General features: G+C 56.6%; 6 protein-coding genes across 6 annotated transcripts; 4 read left to right on the forward strand and 2 right to left on the reverse strand.

Moving 5' to 3' along the window:
• Window positions 1-1,396: 1,396 nt before the first annotated feature.
• On the forward strand, window positions 1,397-2,827 carry THITE_2141120 (uncharacterized protein; the record flags this gene model as incomplete). Its single annotated transcript, XM_003649199.1, has 5 exons — window positions 1,397-1,412; window positions 1,490-1,612; window positions 1,684-2,099; window positions 2,168-2,336; window positions 2,421-2,827. The coding sequence occupies 5 exons, from the start codon at window positions 1,397-1,399 to the stop codon at window positions 2,825-2,827; spliced, it is 1,131 nt and encodes a 376-aa protein (XP_003649247.1).
• Window positions 2,828-2,873: 46 nt separating this feature from the next.
• Window positions 2,874-3,315, forward strand: THITE_2107715 (uncharacterized protein). Its single transcript, XM_003649200.1, has one exon. The coding sequence runs from the start codon at window positions 2,893-2,895 to the stop codon at window positions 3,088-3,090; it is 198 nt and encodes a 65-aa protein (XP_003649248.1). The 5' UTR covers window positions 2,874-2,892; the 3' UTR covers window positions 3,091-3,315.
• A 34-nt stretch (window positions 3,316-3,349) lies between these two features.
• THITE_2039794 (uncharacterized protein) lies at window positions 3,350-5,005 on the reverse strand (the record flags this gene model as incomplete). Its single annotated transcript, XM_003649201.1, has 3 exons — window positions 3,350-3,863; window positions 3,933-4,099; window positions 4,220-5,005. The coding sequence occupies 3 exons, from the start codon at window positions 5,003-5,005 to the stop codon at window positions 3,350-3,352; spliced, it is 1,467 nt and encodes a 488-aa protein (XP_003649249.1).
• A 1,659-nt stretch (window positions 5,006-6,664) lies between these two features.
• On the reverse strand, window positions 6,665-7,869 carry THITE_2169332 (uncharacterized protein). The gene is made up of 3 exons (XM_003649202.1): window positions 7,746-7,869; window positions 7,227-7,531; window positions 6,665-7,163 (listed from the first exon to the last, which is right to left on the reverse strand). The coding sequence occupies exons 1-3, from the start codon at window positions 7,761-7,763 to the stop codon at window positions 7,001-7,003; spliced, it is 486 nt and encodes a 161-aa protein (XP_003649250.1). The 5' UTR covers window positions 7,764-7,869; the 3' UTR covers window positions 6,665-7,000.
• Window positions 7,870-8,028: 159 nt separating this feature from the next.
• Window positions 8,029-9,702, forward strand: THITE_2107722 (uncharacterized protein). Its single transcript, XM_003649203.1, has 2 exons — window positions 8,029-8,476; window positions 8,529-9,702. The coding sequence occupies exons 1-2, from the start codon at window positions 8,227-8,229 to the stop codon at window positions 9,620-9,622; spliced, it is 1,344 nt and encodes a 447-aa protein (XP_003649251.1). The 5' UTR covers window positions 8,029-8,226; the 3' UTR covers window positions 9,623-9,702.
• A 1,008-nt stretch (window positions 9,703-10,710) lies between these two features.
• THITE_129744 (lysine methyltransferase enzyme-like protein) lies at window positions 10,711-15,572 on the forward strand (the record flags this gene model as incomplete). Its single annotated transcript, XM_003649204.1, has 3 exons — window positions 10,711-11,373; window positions 11,456-14,549; window positions 14,624-15,572. The coding sequence occupies 3 exons, from the start codon at window positions 10,711-10,713 to the stop codon at window positions 14,725-14,727; spliced, it is 3,861 nt and encodes a 1,286-aa protein (XP_003649252.1). The 3' UTR covers window positions 14,728-15,572.
• Between the last annotated feature and the right edge of the window lie 348 nt (window positions 15,573-15,920).

Genomic DNA, 15,920 nt, shown 5'->3' on the forward strand with positions numbered 1-15,920 from the left:
AGGATCCTCTATCTAAGCCCTTCTTCTTTATCGATACAATAGGCGAAGAACTAGATACCTATAGGCTAGAGCGACCGCTATACGATTTCCTAGTGCTAGAGCCAAAGCCAATGCAACGTAGTATCTAGGTAGGCGATGAATAGGAGCTACTTACCAACGAAGATGACGGCCTCTCCTAGATGCAATTTGACGACAATGATGCCAACGATAATGCCGACGATGATACTGATTCGCCTCTACTATATAGAAGCATTTACAACGGCAAAGGCGTTCGCTAACCAGTCTATAATAGGATCAACAGGCTTATCGCGAAGTGGCGGGTACGTAAGGCGAGGAGGTACATGGCGTAGGAAGCTCAACACTAAGAATCCGCGGCTAGGGAGGATCGTGATAGTTCGCCACGTATATAGATACGCCTAGATGGCAATAACGAGCTAGTATCTATAGGTTTAGCCGCCTTGCAGTAAGTAGATAGCAGTTAGAGGCGCGTAGTTAGGGGAGTAGTCGAGGTACGTAGTTAGGGCATATAAGCTGGCCATATATTATATAAGTATATTTCAATTTGATCTAGATCGAATTTTATTGCGTTTTTAAGCTTTTTAAGCCATCCTGTGCATTTGCAGGGTGGTCGAATTGATGCGGTTACGAATTGCGATACCTTGTGCCAGGACGCGATCATATACAAAAATGGGTGCGGAGGTGTCCGGTTTTTTTGGGGTGTCCGGCAATTTTATGCCCCTCTCTTCTGGAAGAAGAGAGGGCTGCGAAAATACCCACTTTTCCTTTGGCCCTCGGGTACTTTGTACTGTACATACCACAGTAGAGGTACCTAGGTACCTTAGTACCTAAGGTAGTATGTGCGTGGTCATAGGCAATTCCATATATACCACCTGAGGTGGTCGGGTGTTTCGCTTTCGCTACCCAGGCTCCCAGTGCCCGTCGTTCTCCGGGTTCAACTAACGACCTCGGGAGGCTTTGATCGCTGTCGCTGGGCAAAGTGCACCAACCGTGTCGCCACGAAAGATGCCAGCCCTGCTGGACTGGCTGGCCAAACTTCCCCAAGGGGGATGGGGCCCAAGAGAGCTTCTGCTCACAGCCACGGCTGTCGTCCTTGTTTACGTTGTTGGTCTTGGCATCTACCGACGTAATTGACCACCGCTGTTTGCCCGTCTGGTGGAAAGTGCAGAACGTTGACGCCGGCTCTGTCAGTATCGTTCCATGCCCTGTCTAGTATCCCCGGGCCGCGGTTGATGGGTGAGTTGAAGCAATCGATTCCGAGAATACCGGTAGCTCATGCCAAACCGCCTATTGATTGCGGTGTCCAGCGTTGTCCTACTGGCCCGAGTTCTACTACGATGTGCTTCTGGGCGGCCAGTACTTTCGGGTGATTGACGATATGCACCGGAAATATGGTACGTACGGTCTCCTCCAGGCGACGGCCTTTTCGCAAAACTTGACCTGACAATTCACGAAACGTCGGGTTTTCAAGGGCCTATCGTGCGTGTGAATCCCAACGAGGTGCACTTCAACGATCCAGAGTTCATCGACACTCTGTTCCCTCTCTCTGGCAGAAGAACGAACAAGCCAATTCAGATTGGGAAACGCACAGGAAGTAAGATAGAACAATTCGGGAATCGCTTCAGTCCAACCTCGCAACTCACAATCTGTGCCACTTACACCTAGCGCCCGATTCCATGGTCACAACAGTCGATCACGACGTGCATCGTCGCCGCCGCAACGCCGTAAACGCCTTCTTCTCCAACAACAGCATACGCAGGATGGAACCCATCTTACAGGAGCGGCTGCGCACACTGCTCCGGCGGATCCGCAGCGGCGAGCCTAACAAGGCGCTGGAGATGCATCCAGTCTTCAGGGCGTGCACCAACGATGTCATCACGACCTACGCCTTTGGGCGCTCGCTTGGTTTGTTGGACCGTGCCGACTTTGGCGTTCCATATTTCGAGGCGAGCGACGTCTTTTTCCGCCTGGAGCACCTCTTTGGCCACTTTCACTGGCTGGCGGATCTGGTACAGGCTTTACCGTTCTGGCTGGTTCCGATGCTTTTTCCTTCGCTACAGGAGCTGGTCGCCAAGCAGGCCGTAAGTCATCGCCATAATGGAACTCACACACGGTGGTAGCGCTGACAGGACCCCTCGGATTCTGGTAGTGGTGGATGGACCGGATCCGTGAAATCAGGGGCTCAGCAGACATGTCCAAAGCCAAGGATACGATTTTCCAGGGCATTCTGAGCGGCGGATTGCCTGAAGAGGATGTGACCGACAAGCGCCTCTTAGCCGAGGCGCAGCTCATAGTTTTTGCGGGCGAGGGCACCACAGGCAAGCTCCCCTTACCTAGGTACCTAGGTAGTCTTGAATTAACTCGGTGACATGGGCGCTCTGACTGACCAGAAAGCGAAAAAGCATACACACTCACCGCGGCCATGTACGAGCTTCTCGCCAACCCTCCCGTGCTCGAGAAGCTCCAGCGCGAATTGGCCGAGGCCATCCCTGACAGGGGCACGATGCCCTCCTTCGTCCAGGTGGAGAGCCTCCCTTATCTCAATGCAGTGATTCAGGAGACAGTCCGGCTGCACCCGGGCGTCATGGCCCGCCAGGCGCGCATCTCGCCCGACCTAGCCATCACATACAAAGGGAAATACACCCTCCCGCCAGGAACCATTTTCAGCATGTCACCGCTTACAACGCATATGAATGCCGATGTGTTCCAGGATCCCCATGTGTTTCGGCCTGAAAGATGGATCGATAACCCGAGAATTGGGAGGGCATTCCTGGGGTTTGCTCGAGGGTCCAGGAACTGCGTAGGGTGAGTTCGGCTAGCGCGTACGAAGAATAATCGTACCTGGATGTTGCTGACCGCTTCCAATGTCGCAGCATGAATCTTGCCCGCAAGGAGATGGCTCTTGTCCTGGCGACACTTTTCCGCATGTACGACTTGTACCGCGGACAAGATGGGCCGACGGTCGAGCTGTATGACACGGAGCGGGCGAGAGATATCGACCCGAATCATGACTATATCATTCCGTTTCCCGCCAAGGGCAGCAAGGGGCTGAGGGTGATTTTTAGACACTGAAGTCACAGTAGAACAATCGGTCATATGGAGAACGCTCAGCGCAAGGCTCTGACTTCCATCTCTTCAGGGGGGAAAAAAATCATGGAAATCTGAGACGTCAACACTGTGAATCAAAAGGATTGCATAGCCAGCAAGCTATCACGCGATTTTTCAGCCGAGACCCAAATTCAAATTCCAGTTGCCAGGGTGCAATGATGGTGGACGAAAACTCCTTCTCATGGAGGTTCCGCTCCAAGCCGAGAGCTCCGTCACCAGGTGCTCAAGTCGACACGTGGGCGAGCTTGAACCCGCCCGGGCAGAGTCTCTGAAAGGCCTGCTCCGGATCATATCGCAGCGACACTTCCTTCAGCCTCTTCACATTCTCAGCACCATAACTCGCCAGGGGATCCTGGCTCGCGTCGGCGTAATTGAGGTATTCCCAGTCCATGTTCCCGTCCTCCTCCATCTCGGTCGACCTCGCAAAGTCTCGCACGGCGACTATGAACGCTTTGCATTTCGGGTAAGCCATTCTTTCCTGCTCAGGGGTGCGCACCATGACCGTCGTCTGGAGGAGGAGGCCGTCATGTTGCTGCCGCGAAAGACCCAGTGCGTTGTTGTTGTTGCCGCCGCGCTGTGCCATTATCTTGGGGAGCGGTTGGAGTAGACACAGAGCCCAGAAGTCGCCGTCTGGGGCTACTGAGCTTTTCAGCGCGTTGACGAGTTCCTCGTGCAGTGAGGCAGCTTTGGAGACGATGCGGGCGTCGTTTTTGATGGTGGCCGTGAACCATATTTGACTGTAGCAAAGTGATTAACGCTTCAGCAGCGCTGCGGGGGGAAATGAGAAGTTGTTGGCAATTACTCACTAATATCTGCTTGGCATGATATTCTCCGCGACAATGTTTGAGAGGGAGGTCATCTTGCAGTCCGTATGGATGGACGGTAGCGCCAGCCATTTCTCGTATGCCGGTGCCCTCTCCACTCCCCCGACTTGGGCAAAGACGGAAACGATGGTGACTTGTTTGAGCTCGGGCTATAACTGTCAATTTCTTGAAAGGAACGGGGCAGACTCGGAGCGTGTCTCACTAGAATGGGAGCCAAAAGGATTAGTCCGTACACGTCCCGCTCGCTTCAAGTTTCAGACCTCGAATACTAGTAGGCAATTACCTCTGTACGCAAAAAAGCACATCAGATTACTATCCACATCTGCGTGGACAAGGCTCGTAAAATCTGTCAGTGCCTCGATAGCCTGCGGCAGAACCTGCCACGGATACAGCGTCAGACCACCCCAAACCGCGCCGCCACGCAGCGCCCTCATCCGAAAATTGGTCACGACTCCGAAGTTGTTGGACCCGCCCTTGAGGGCCCAGAACAGATCGGCGTGGCACTCGGCCGTCGCATTGACGATGCGCCCGTCAGCAAGGACCACCTCGAACGCCAGGACGTTGTCGCACGCGAACCCGTGGCTGGCGGTGAAGTACGTGTTGCCGCCTCCGAGAATTAGACCTCCCACCCCGACACTCCCTTCGCGCCCGCCCGCTACGACCAGGCCGCGCTCCTGCAGGGAGGCGTACACATCCGCCCAGCGCGCGCCGGGCCCGATATCCACAACCGGCTCGTGCTGCCCATCGTCTTCCACCCTCGTCCAGTCCAGAAGCCCGAGATCGAGTGTCACCCCACCCGCGATGTTGCTGGCCCCCACGTTAGTGCCGTGGCCGCCGCTCCGTATCGCAAAGAGATGCCGTCCCTTTGTGAGGATGCGAATCGCGGCCGAGACCTCAGAGGCCGATCGGGGCCGGACGATGCAAGCGGGCGCGACCTGGGCGGCGCTTCGGGAGAAGTAGCTCTCTTGGCGGAGGGCGTACTCTTTGTCTGAAGGGAGGAGGACGCTCAATCCGGCTTGGCGGAAGCTCTCATGAGCTGGTGACTCGGTGTCCATGATGCGCTATCGCGGGTTTGGTTTACCTCTTACTGTACTTGGAGACCGTTGACAGCCCTGGGTTTGGCCAGAGGGCTGTGCCGTCAACGAGAATAGGTACTTCCTTTCCTTGTAAGTCTAAGGTACTAAGGATCCTGGATGCGTGCGCTGCCTGTCCGCAGTACCGCCAACGGCCAATCGCAGGTCGCAAGGATAAGTGTGACGCGCCACAGGTCAGCAACTAACTCCCTGCAGAGAAATCGCAAAGCCCACCTCTGTTGATGACCTTTGCCAATGACTATTGGTCTCTTAGCACTACTACCCAATGACGTTTTAGGAACCTCTGGGGAACACTGTCAAGGTGTTCCTCAAATCTGCCTGTAAGGTAGCGCAGCGACCGTCCGCCTGACATTGTGTAACTCACAGAATAAGGTAATCAAAGAGTACCTCCGTAGGTGGGTTTCGCGCTGCTCTCGTGCCTGTCGATTGCTAACCATTGTGCTGGGCTCCTCTTTCACCTCCTGAACTCAAACTGGAAGGAGATGGCAAATTCTCTGCTGCAAGATGAAGAGAGACCGCTAGGGCATTCGAGACTCCCCGGATGGCTACTGTGTACCAAGGTTATTGGCACCTGCGACCGCTTGACTGTGGTCCGGGCGTCCGTTGCGAGGTAACGACTTGCCGCCGTAGCTAGCTACGGGCTATTGTAGGCGTTGCTCGTGTCGGATCGACTACACTAGATCGGCAGTTGATGGTGGAGAGTAAGCATCTTCAGGTACCGGCCGGTTGTTAGGTGGAGAAGCTCGCTCATGAACCTTCGTGTTGGTCGAGCAAGACTGCACTGCAGTGGACAGGCTAATTTCACCCCACTGAACTCCCTCCCAGCTGAGCGACAGACAGGGCGGTGAGAGGGGGCAGAAACGCCGATAAGCTGACGCAGTGCAGGGGTTATCGCTAGGTAACTGCTATGGAAATTTCCTGGCAGCTCAAGCCGCAGCGACTCAACCAAGATCTGAACCCAAGGGCGGCTACGAGGCCACATCATGTTTGCGCGACCGAGAATACGAAAGACGGCCCCTCCACCGCCCAAGAAGCGGAAGACGGTGCATGCGATCGAGGAGATTACCTTCGACAAGGATGCACGCGCCGAGTTTCTCACAGGCTTCCACAAGCGCAAACAGGCGCGGATCAAGCATGCACAGGAGGTAGCCGAGCAGAAGGCGCGGCAGGAGAGGATCGAAATGCGGAAGCAGGCATGTGGCCGCCTTTCGTGGACCTGCGTTGCAGGAGCTCCCACAATCCCCTGCGCTGACACGCTTGTTACAGATCAGAGAAGAGAGGAGACAAGCCGTCGAGGACCACGTGCGGGCCGTCAACAAGATCCTCCGAGAGGCTGAGCACGCTGGAACAGAGCAACACCAGAACAGCTCCGAAGAGGAATGGGGGGGCTTCTCTGACACAGACGTGCCAGAGGCGCCGATTGAGCTGGAAGAGGAATACATCGACGAGGACAGGTTCACGACCGTCACCGTGGAGGCAGTTAGTGTCGATCGAGATGGGCTGCATAAACCGGATCTCAACCAGCCGTCAGAAGATGAGGGGTCAGAACCGGAGGAAAAGGGTGATACAGAGCAGGAGGGCGGCCAGAAACGGGTTTCGAAGCGACCGAAAGACTCGAGTCGGAAGAAAAAGAAGAAGTTCCGGTACGAAAACAAGCTGCAAAGAGAGTTGGAAGCGCGGAAGCAGAGGGCAAAGCGAAGGAAGAGATAGGCTAGTCAGGGTCGACCTTGACAAAACCACGAGATTCCTGGAGAACGAACTGCGCTCGCACGGGTGAGGGCTGAAGGGATGTGTGATTGTGCTGCCGCAACACTTCGCAAGTATTTAGGCAGCGCTATTGACTGGTCCATCTCCAACCATCGTCCCCCGATGCGACAAACCGCAGGTACGGAATCAGAACCCGGAATACATAGCTCGACGTAACGAACCCGGCCACCCGACCGAAGCGGGCTCCGCTCAGATGGTGTTGATCTCGTTCTGGAAGTCCTCCAGCTCCTTCTGCACAGCCGCGTACTTCTTGGCCATCTCCTCGTACTTGGCCTCCCACTGATCGCGCTCCTGTTCGAGAGCCTGGACTTTCCGCTCGAAGTGTCCGGCCTTGACGTCGGTCTGCCGCAGCCTGTACAGAAGAGGCGGTCAGCAAGGACGCGGGCTGTGCGGGGTCCCGGCGTTGCCGACTTACTTCTCGTTGGCCTCACGCAACGTCCGGTCAGCTTCCTCGGCCTCTTCCTCGAGAAGTTGGAGCCTTCGAGTCAGCGTTTCGTTCTGGGTTCCGTGCTGCTGTCCTTCGCTGGCAGCAGCCTTGAGTTCCTTGACTTGGGCCTCGTATTTCTCTACCTCGGCCTCGAGCAAGCTGTTCTTGTGCGTGAGGGAGATGATCTCCTGCTCTTTCTGAAGGTTCTCCTGCTCGAGCGCCTTGACCTTGGCCTGGAGCTCCTCGACCTTGGCAGACGACTCCTCGGCCTCCAGGCGGAGCTGGTTCATTTTCTGGAACGCACATCGCGCCGTCAGCAGTTTGAAGCATCGCCAGAGAAAAGCTAAAATAGGGACACAAGGTAGCGCGAGCAGCGCGGGCACCGTGACGCCCAACGTCAGCGGCGATGGCATTCATCGCTTTGGGGGGATGTCCCAAGTGAACCCAATGGTGGGGCCAACGCGGAAACAGGGGTGCCAGCTTTGGGAGGTTTTGAAGTGACCTTACCTCCTTAATGCGATCCATGATTGCAGTTGGTCGGCGGTGTAAGCTATGAAGTCGAAATTAAAGTGATTTTTGAAAGCGAAAGTAATCGCGGGTTGGATGCCACAGCTCGTTGTGGGAGATTGGGAGGAAGTGGGAAGTCGGTGGATGCGAACAAGCAGCTCAAGTTGGAGGAGGAAATGAGGACCAGCAACTGCCCCTCACCTCAAGCGGCAGGGGGGTTGCCGCTGTCTGATCGACCCGCCCAGCCAATGGTGGGGACATTGCAGCCTGCGCCGTTGCTGTGCCAACCGCCGCTGTCCATTTCAGAAGCCCACTCGAGCCACGCGTGCTGCGCGCGAGCTTCAAGGTTTCCACTTTGCTCAGTCCCTGCCCATTTCTCGAGCCAAATCAGCCAGTCCGTGATCTTGCTTGCATTCGTTGACTATCATCGACGCCACCTCAAATTGCAGCCGCGACACACTGTCACCGTTCGCGCGCAACGATGCTTGCGGCCCACCACGACCAGGAGAATGTTTACACGCACCAGGCTGGCGCCTCGAAGCAGCAGCTCCAGGCAAAGACGCCTGGTGCACGCTATCCAAAGACACCCTTGAGAATCCCGCTCAAAGACGAGAATGCGCATCATGGCTTTGGCGGAAAGACGAAAGGAAACAACGAAAACAATCTCACCATCGGCAAGGGCACAGCTGGGCTCGGCAAGTCCGGCAAGCCAGCCATGGTGACCCCCGCAGGTATGCTCTTCTGCTTGTTTCAATTTACGTCCCCCGTTAACCATTGCCGCAGAACCTCGAACCGCCCGGGCGCCTCTCGGAAACAAGACAACCAATGCCAAAGCCAGGGCAACGCAGCAGACCCCGGGCGTCAAGTCGATTATCCGTGAATTTGAGAGAACAAGCGTCAAGCCGACCACCACTCTCCGACCGAAGCATGCTCCGCCACAGATTGAGGCAACAAAATTTGAGGTGCACACAGACAAGGATCCGCTCGAGGAGGAGGAGATTGAATACGCGCCTCCCAGGCCGAAGGATATACCCTACGAGTCCGACGTGTTCCCTGATGGGGTTTTGACCTTTGAGGGGCTCAAGCCTGAGAATCTCTTCAAGGGCTACTACCAATACTACTACAACCGCGTGGATGAAGAGGGTAAAACAGCCATGGAGCGCAAGATGGAGGAGCGACAAAAGCGCAGCTTTGCCCGCGGGGAGGAGCAGATCCGCAAAGATATGGATGAGTTCGACTGGAGCATCGGCGACATCCCCGAGAGCAAGGACGCGTTCAAAAAGCAGAGCACCGCGACGCCAACAGCTATGGCAGTAGCCGGGAAGAAAGCCTCGCATCCGACTGCAAGGCAACCCTCAACGATCGCCTCGAGGAAGGCAGCATCAGCTCTAGCCACATTGTCCAAGCCATCTGGAACAGCACAGCCCAAACCAGTTGGTACTACGGGACCAGCGGCAAACAAGCCCGCGAGCAAGGGATTCCTCTTGCCAAAGCGCAAACCAGCGCAGCAAGTAACTCAGCCTAACGTTCCAGCCAGGGAGCGGACAGCTGCCTTGCTCGCTTCACGGAGCACACTTGGCTACAACAAGGGCCGGTCCGTGTCCTCCGTTGTCCACGGCAGCAACGTCGATTCGACCAGTCGCCAGCCGCAGATTGCTCCAAAGCCTCGGGCGTTGATGCGATCCGCAAGCACGGCCTCTACGAGTTCGGAAGCCACAATCACACCAGCCCGGTTTGCCCAGTCCTCCTCTGAGTGGAAGAAGCCGGACTTCCTCTCCATCTTCGACGCCGATGAGGAAGAAGACGGCATAGGTGGCACCATGCCCCCAATGGACGACGACGATGAGGATTTTCACCTGACCGTGAAGTTTGAGTGAACCGGAGTGGTTCTTGGTTTCTTGTCTGAGTTTACCAAGGGGGTTGCAGGTTGGCGTTGGCTGTCGCGGCGTTTGGGAATCACTGGCAGCATTGCTTTCTGCCGACTGGCTTTATTGGCGGCATTGGTATGCCAGGATGTGATGGAATACAATTTGGTTTATGGAGAGCGTGATCTTCGCACCCAGCGGCTTCAAAATGCCGCTTTGCGGTCAAGCCAAACTGTGGTTAGCCTTGCGAAGAACGGATCAAGCATGGTTGTTTGTTTACTTCCCAAGACCAGACCCAGGTCTGGAGGGTCAGTCCGAGTGGTTTTGTGTCAGTTCTGGGGCCAAGTATGTCTTATGAAGGAAAATTCATTGTCGATGCTTTTGACCTCATGGTAGTAATGAATTCTGCACAGTCCGGGCCACACAGCGTCGATATCATCAAGAATTGGCCATGGCCTCTTGCTCCTGACCAAACGAGGCCGATGCTCGTCTGGTGATCATCTCCATCCCTATCCCTCACAACGCTAATGTTGTTCAACCTCCGCTCGCAATCCTGGGCCCCATTGAAGCCACTCTTGGCGAAGCGCCACAGCCCAGGTATTCAGCGCTCGGGCCACCTGGCGCGGACACCGCCAACCACTTTCGGTCTAGCGAGACAATGGCTCCCTCGCGACTTCACACGCTGTGCCCAGTTGGTTGTCTCCTAAACTTTCAACTTCACGTCGCTTCGCTTCGCGTCCAGCAGCCCAGCTCTTCCCTCACAGCACGTTTTTTCAAACGAACACGGAGTGCACGTGTGCCGGTCGCAGCAATTCCCCAGGACTTCTTGCTGATTTTTTTTTTCCCCTGACGTGCTGGAGGCCTCTCAACCGCTTGCGCTCAGCGGCGCAGCTCAGTGACGCCCTTCATTCGGCAAAGCTTTGTCACGGCAAGGCTTTGTCGCGTGGACTGGCGGTTGGGACCTGCGCGCCTAATTCTCCCGCCACATCGCAAATTCCAAGCTCGACGGCGCTCATGCATGGTGCGTCCCGGTATCGCCAACACCGAAGATGACTCTTGGAGGAGGACGGCGGCAGCGGTAACAGTGACCCCTTCTCGCGATGACTCGCCCTGCTGGCGCGAGCTTCGCTCAGTTCTTCCCCGCCGCCCCGCGCGCCGCAAGGGACAGGGCCATGGAACGCGAAAAGGCGAAAATGAAAGCACAGGAGTCTCCATCCGTGCAGGCAGCCGACATCAATGGCCACAACTCCCCGCTGAACCCTGCGACATCCGCACCACAACATGCCGGCGCTGGCACTGCCGGCACCGCTGGCGCCAGCCGTGATGTTGCACACCTACCGACAGATGATGCCGACTCGCTTGCCGGAGATGCCCTCAACGTTGGAGGTTCGGTTAGCTCGCACGCCAGCACAAGTTCTTCAGTCTTTAGTGCCCCCGCGCGACCGAGCAATTCGGCCGCCGCGAAAAGCTCAAATGGCCAACCCACCCCACCTACCACGCACGCATCCCCGTCGTCATATTTATCATCAACTGCGGGTGTCAAGGCACAGTCGCTCACTCCCCGCCGCGCCGACGAAATAGACGGACGCAGCCCGGTACCCAACGGAACAGTCCTTGAAGCCCCGAACGCCGGACGTGTGCCTGCCCGAGACCCGTCTCGCTCGATTCTGTCCATCAGATGCAGATATGATCCACATTTGGATGCTTCGGTTCCGATCCCCGAGAAGAGGAAGAGAAAACCGGTATACAAAGAGTTTGGACCGGTACGTGTACACGTGATACTTCCATACCAAAGGGGGGAGCGTCATCTTGGTTCGTGAATTGACTGGCTAATGCTGTGCATAGGGCAACCGAGATGACGCTCCCCCCTCAGACCCTCGCCTGGCCAAGGGCGGGAGGTTAAACTACATCAACGTCGACTTCCACCTCCCGAAGGCCCGGCTACGCCATGCGCCCTACAACCTGAAGCCGTACAAGTATGATCCCAAGACCTCCTGCGGTCCGGGACCTCCCACCCAGATCGTGGTCATGGGGTTCAACCCGTTGCTTGCCTTTTCCAAGGTGACTGCCGTGTTCGCTTCGTTCGGCGACATCGCCGAGAGTAGCAACAAGATGCACCCAGAGACGGGGAGCTACCTCGGCTTCGCCACATTCCGCTACAGAGATTCAAAGCCCAGCCGTTCGCGTCCGATTCCGGTTCCCGCAGCCGAGGCCGCCAGGCGCGCCGTCCGGGCAATGAACGGGAAGAGAATTGAGGCGAGCACCGTCCGCGTCGAGTACGATGCTGATGGCAAGAAGAGCTCTCGGATGCTGGAAGAGGTGCTGAAGAAAGAGAAAGAGAACGAATCGACGCAGGGCCCAGGCGAACCCAAGATCCCCACTGGCCCGAGACCCAAAGACTTCATTCCCGGCCCCCCTCCGACCGCACCCAAGGCCCCCGCAGCCCACCGTGGCTTGATGAACGTCCAAGGCGTTTGGGTCCCAAAGCCCCGACTGGATTCCGTGATTGAGGTCGAGCCCATTGCCCCACGCCTTAAACACGAGCCGTACATCTTTGTTGCGCACCAACACGTTCCCGTCATGCCCACCACGGTGACCCACATGAAGAGGCGCCTTAAAACATTCATGTTTGAGGACATCCGGGCTGACAGGAGCGGCTACTACATCATCTTCCGAGATTCAGGACATGGGCGAGCCGAGGCCGATCGCTGCTACCGGTCTGCAGACCGCACAGCCTTCTTTACCTACACCATGGTCATGGAGCTCCATCTGTACGGGACGGCTGGCAAGACCTCGCATAGCTCAGATGCCCGGCGCCGAAGTCGCACCCCCGAGCGGAGACGATTTGACGACAGCAGGTCGCACCGTGAACGTGACCATGAACATGACGGCAGCAAGCGCGATGAGGAGAGAGCCAAGCGTGAGGAGCGAGAGCGTCGAAGGCGCGAGGAGGAGGCGGACTTGGAGGAGGAGAAGCGGCAAAGGGCTAAGAACTTTGACCCGGTTCTCGAAGCCACGGAAGTCGTCCTCCGGGAGATGAAGGAGCAGTTGATCAAGCATATTCGGACCAAGATCGCGGCACCGGCTCTTTTCAAATTCCTGGATCCTGCCAACCACTACGCCACGCGACGCAGACTCAATCTCGAGGATCCTGTTAGTGCCAGGCTTCCTCCCATTTCTCTCGACGACTACGAGGAGCGCTCGCCCGTGGGCACGCCGAACTCGAGGGGGGATCCCATTGAGCGACGGACGGCCCGGCTTGACGTCTCCGCGCTGCCGCGCATCCGCAAGGTCAAGAATGCCGGATTGAACACCCGTAAGCATGGGTTCAACGATCCGTTTGCGCGCAACCGCCCTGCGGCTAGGCGCAGCGCATTTCGGTCCCTCCATTACCGCCTGAGGAGCGACAGCGAGGGTGAATCTGAGGATGAAACCGAGAATAGGACATCGCTCGGCCGCGACACAGAGGAACTTGAGTCCCGACCTCGCAGCCGTATGGGCTCGGAATTCGGCGCGGACAAGGATGACTACGGATTCTGGGGCCCGGGCGAGGAGGATTCCATGACGGAGGCCAGTTTTGCTCTGAATGACAGCTCGGTACTGCCAAAGAAGAGGAAGCTGGATCTGCAGGTGGAAACGGCCATTAAACGGCAGAAGAAGACGGACGAGGAGCTTTTCGGCGTGGCCATTGACCGCATCGAAACCGAGTTCCCATCTTCTGAGCCATCTCCGGAGGACCTTCTTCTCCCGGACGCCGGAGCCGCGGAGGAGAATGAAACGGACAGTTCCCGGATGCCAACGCCCTTGCCGCAAGGGGCGCAGGCCAAGCCGAAAGCCGCGCCTAAAACGAAGAAGAAGTCGAAGAAGCAGCTGCTCGAAGAGAGGGAAGCTCTCAAACGGCAACAGCAAGAGATATTCGAGAGAGAGGCGTTGCCATCGGAGGAAGTGGACGAGGCCAAACCGACACCTGAGGCGGAGACGGAGCCGAAGAAGCCCGGGAAGCCCGATGCCGAAGAAGAGGAGGAGAAGCCTGACCTGGACGAGAATCTGTACCCGTCCCGGAAGGTCGCAGCTTTGGAGCTGCCTGAGGACTTCAGCTTCGACGTGGCGGCATTGCAAGAGTTGATGCTGGGGGAGAACGATCAACCAGACGTCGACAAGCTTTGCAAGAAGTTCGGGCGCTGCAAGATGGACGACCCCGAGCTATGGTTATGGAGGCGAGATCGAATCCGTGAGCTGAACTCGGCGCGGGGGTCAAAAAAGGAACCGGTTCGCATCGAGGGCTACTATGTCCCGAATCCCACTGGCTGTGCGAGGACTGAGGGCGTGAAGAAGATCCTCAATTCGGAGAAGTCGAAATATCTCCCGCACCACCTCATGGTGCAGAAGGCCAGAGAGGAGCGTCAGGCGCAGACGGGCAAAAACGCCAAAGACGCGGCGCTCGCGGCAGCGGAAGCGGCCAGGCTGGCCGCGGAGAGTCTCGTCGCGAAGGGGAATTCCCGAGCCAACCGGGCCAACAACCGTCGCTTCGTGGCGGACCTCAACGACCAGCGGAAAACGCTCGGCCAGGATTCGGACGTCTTGCGGTTTAACCAGCTGAAGAAGCGAAAGAAGCCCGTCAAGTTCGACCGGTCGGCCATCCACAACTGGGGCCTGTATGCAATGGAGAACATACCCAAGGATGACATGATCATCGAGTACGTGGGCGAGGAGGTCCGGCAGCAGATCGCCGAGATCCGCGAGCACAGGTACCTGAAGAGCGGCATCGGCAGCAGCTACCTCTTCCGCATCGACGACAACACGGTCATCGACGCGACGAAGAAGGGCGGCATCGCGCGCTTCATCAACCACAGTTGCATGCCCAACTGCACGGCCAAGATCATCAAGGTGGAGGGCAGCAAGCGGATCGTGATCTATGCGCTCCGGGACATCGCGCAGAGTAAGTTGCTTCCTTTTTGGATCTGCCTTCTTTTGGTTGGGATAGCTATCAGCTGACGCCGTATCGTACCACAGACGAGGAGTTAACATACGACTACAAGTTTGAGCGCGAGCTTGGCAGCACGGACCGCATCCCCTGCCTGTGCGGAACGGCAGCGTGCAAGGGCTTCCTCAACTAAAGACTACCTCCCCACCTCATAATGCCTCCTGCATGTCCTGTCTTCCTCACCTCTTCCTGCTCTTGGGGATCCTCACCAACCATTGCTGCCCTGTTTTTGAGGTGAGGATTCTCTCTGGAATTCTGCGATGTTTCCATTGCATCGTACATATCACATCAAGTCATCAGACCTCGCATCCCCATCATCTCAGAGTCCCCGCGGTCGGTTTCGGGGAGATCAAATTATCGACGCCGTTCAATGAGATCTGATCATGGAGGAGAGAATGGCTCTCCCATTTTTTACTCCCTCTCTCACTGTCTTCAGAGCGGAGTTGAGAACCATTATTTGAGGCGTCGGTTCAGGTTGGGGCACCGGTTTGGGCAAACCGCCCTTTTAATGGGGTGGGGTTGTTGCGAGGGCAAGGGAGGCGCGAAGTCTGCTTCCCGGATGGAGCATTTGCAGCGAATTCATTCAGTCAGTTTTTTTTCCCCGTCTTGGCCTTCGCATCATTTGGATCTGTCGTGGTGTTGCGGTGGTGATTGAGACGGCTTGACCGAATCTTCCGAGGTGCGGTGTCATTGTTCTTTCTTGCTTTGGTGGGGTGAGAAAAGGAGTTTCGGATCATCGGACGGACGGGCGGATGGATGGTGCTTCCAAGTTATCCGGCGGCCGGCGGCGTTTTCGTGGACGGGAGAAACGGGCGGCATGACGTGTTGAGGCCGGCGGTCTCGTCCGGTGGTTGTTCTTTTCGGCTCTGCGCCGTTGTGTCTTGTGGGGTGGCTTGTACTGATATATTGGTGCTGTACCCGAGCTATATATGGTCGTGTCGTAGTGTAATGGGATGATGCATTGGGTTGGTGCTGTAGAAGCCGTGCTGCTCTGTGAACTGATCCATATCGTTACCTGGTTGGCTTCGGCACAGTGCTCCGGCGTCCATACTGTGAGCGGCTTTGTGTGTACTCCGCAGCATTGATTCAGTGCATACTCTATGAAGCTCCCCTAAGAAATAACATTCTTGATTGCAACCGACGGGGAGCAGCCACGGTTCTCCAACTGTCAGTGAAGCCAGTGTCTCGCGAGGAAGCGTCGCGGGGCAGTTTAACTCGTAGAGGTGTGGAGTGAAGGGAAAAAAGGGAGGCATACACTAAAGAGAGATCGGCAAATCCACATTGCATCAGATAGTACCACATATACCTATTCAATATCTGCTATCC

This window comes from Thermothielavioides terrestris, chromosome 1 (genome assembly GCF_000226115.1).
Source record: "Thermothielavioides terrestris NRRL 8126 chromosome 1, complete sequence".
Classification (NCBI taxonomy): Eukaryota; Fungi; Ascomycota; class Sordariomycetes; order Sordariales; family Chaetomiaceae; genus Thermothielavioides; species Thermothielavioides terrestris.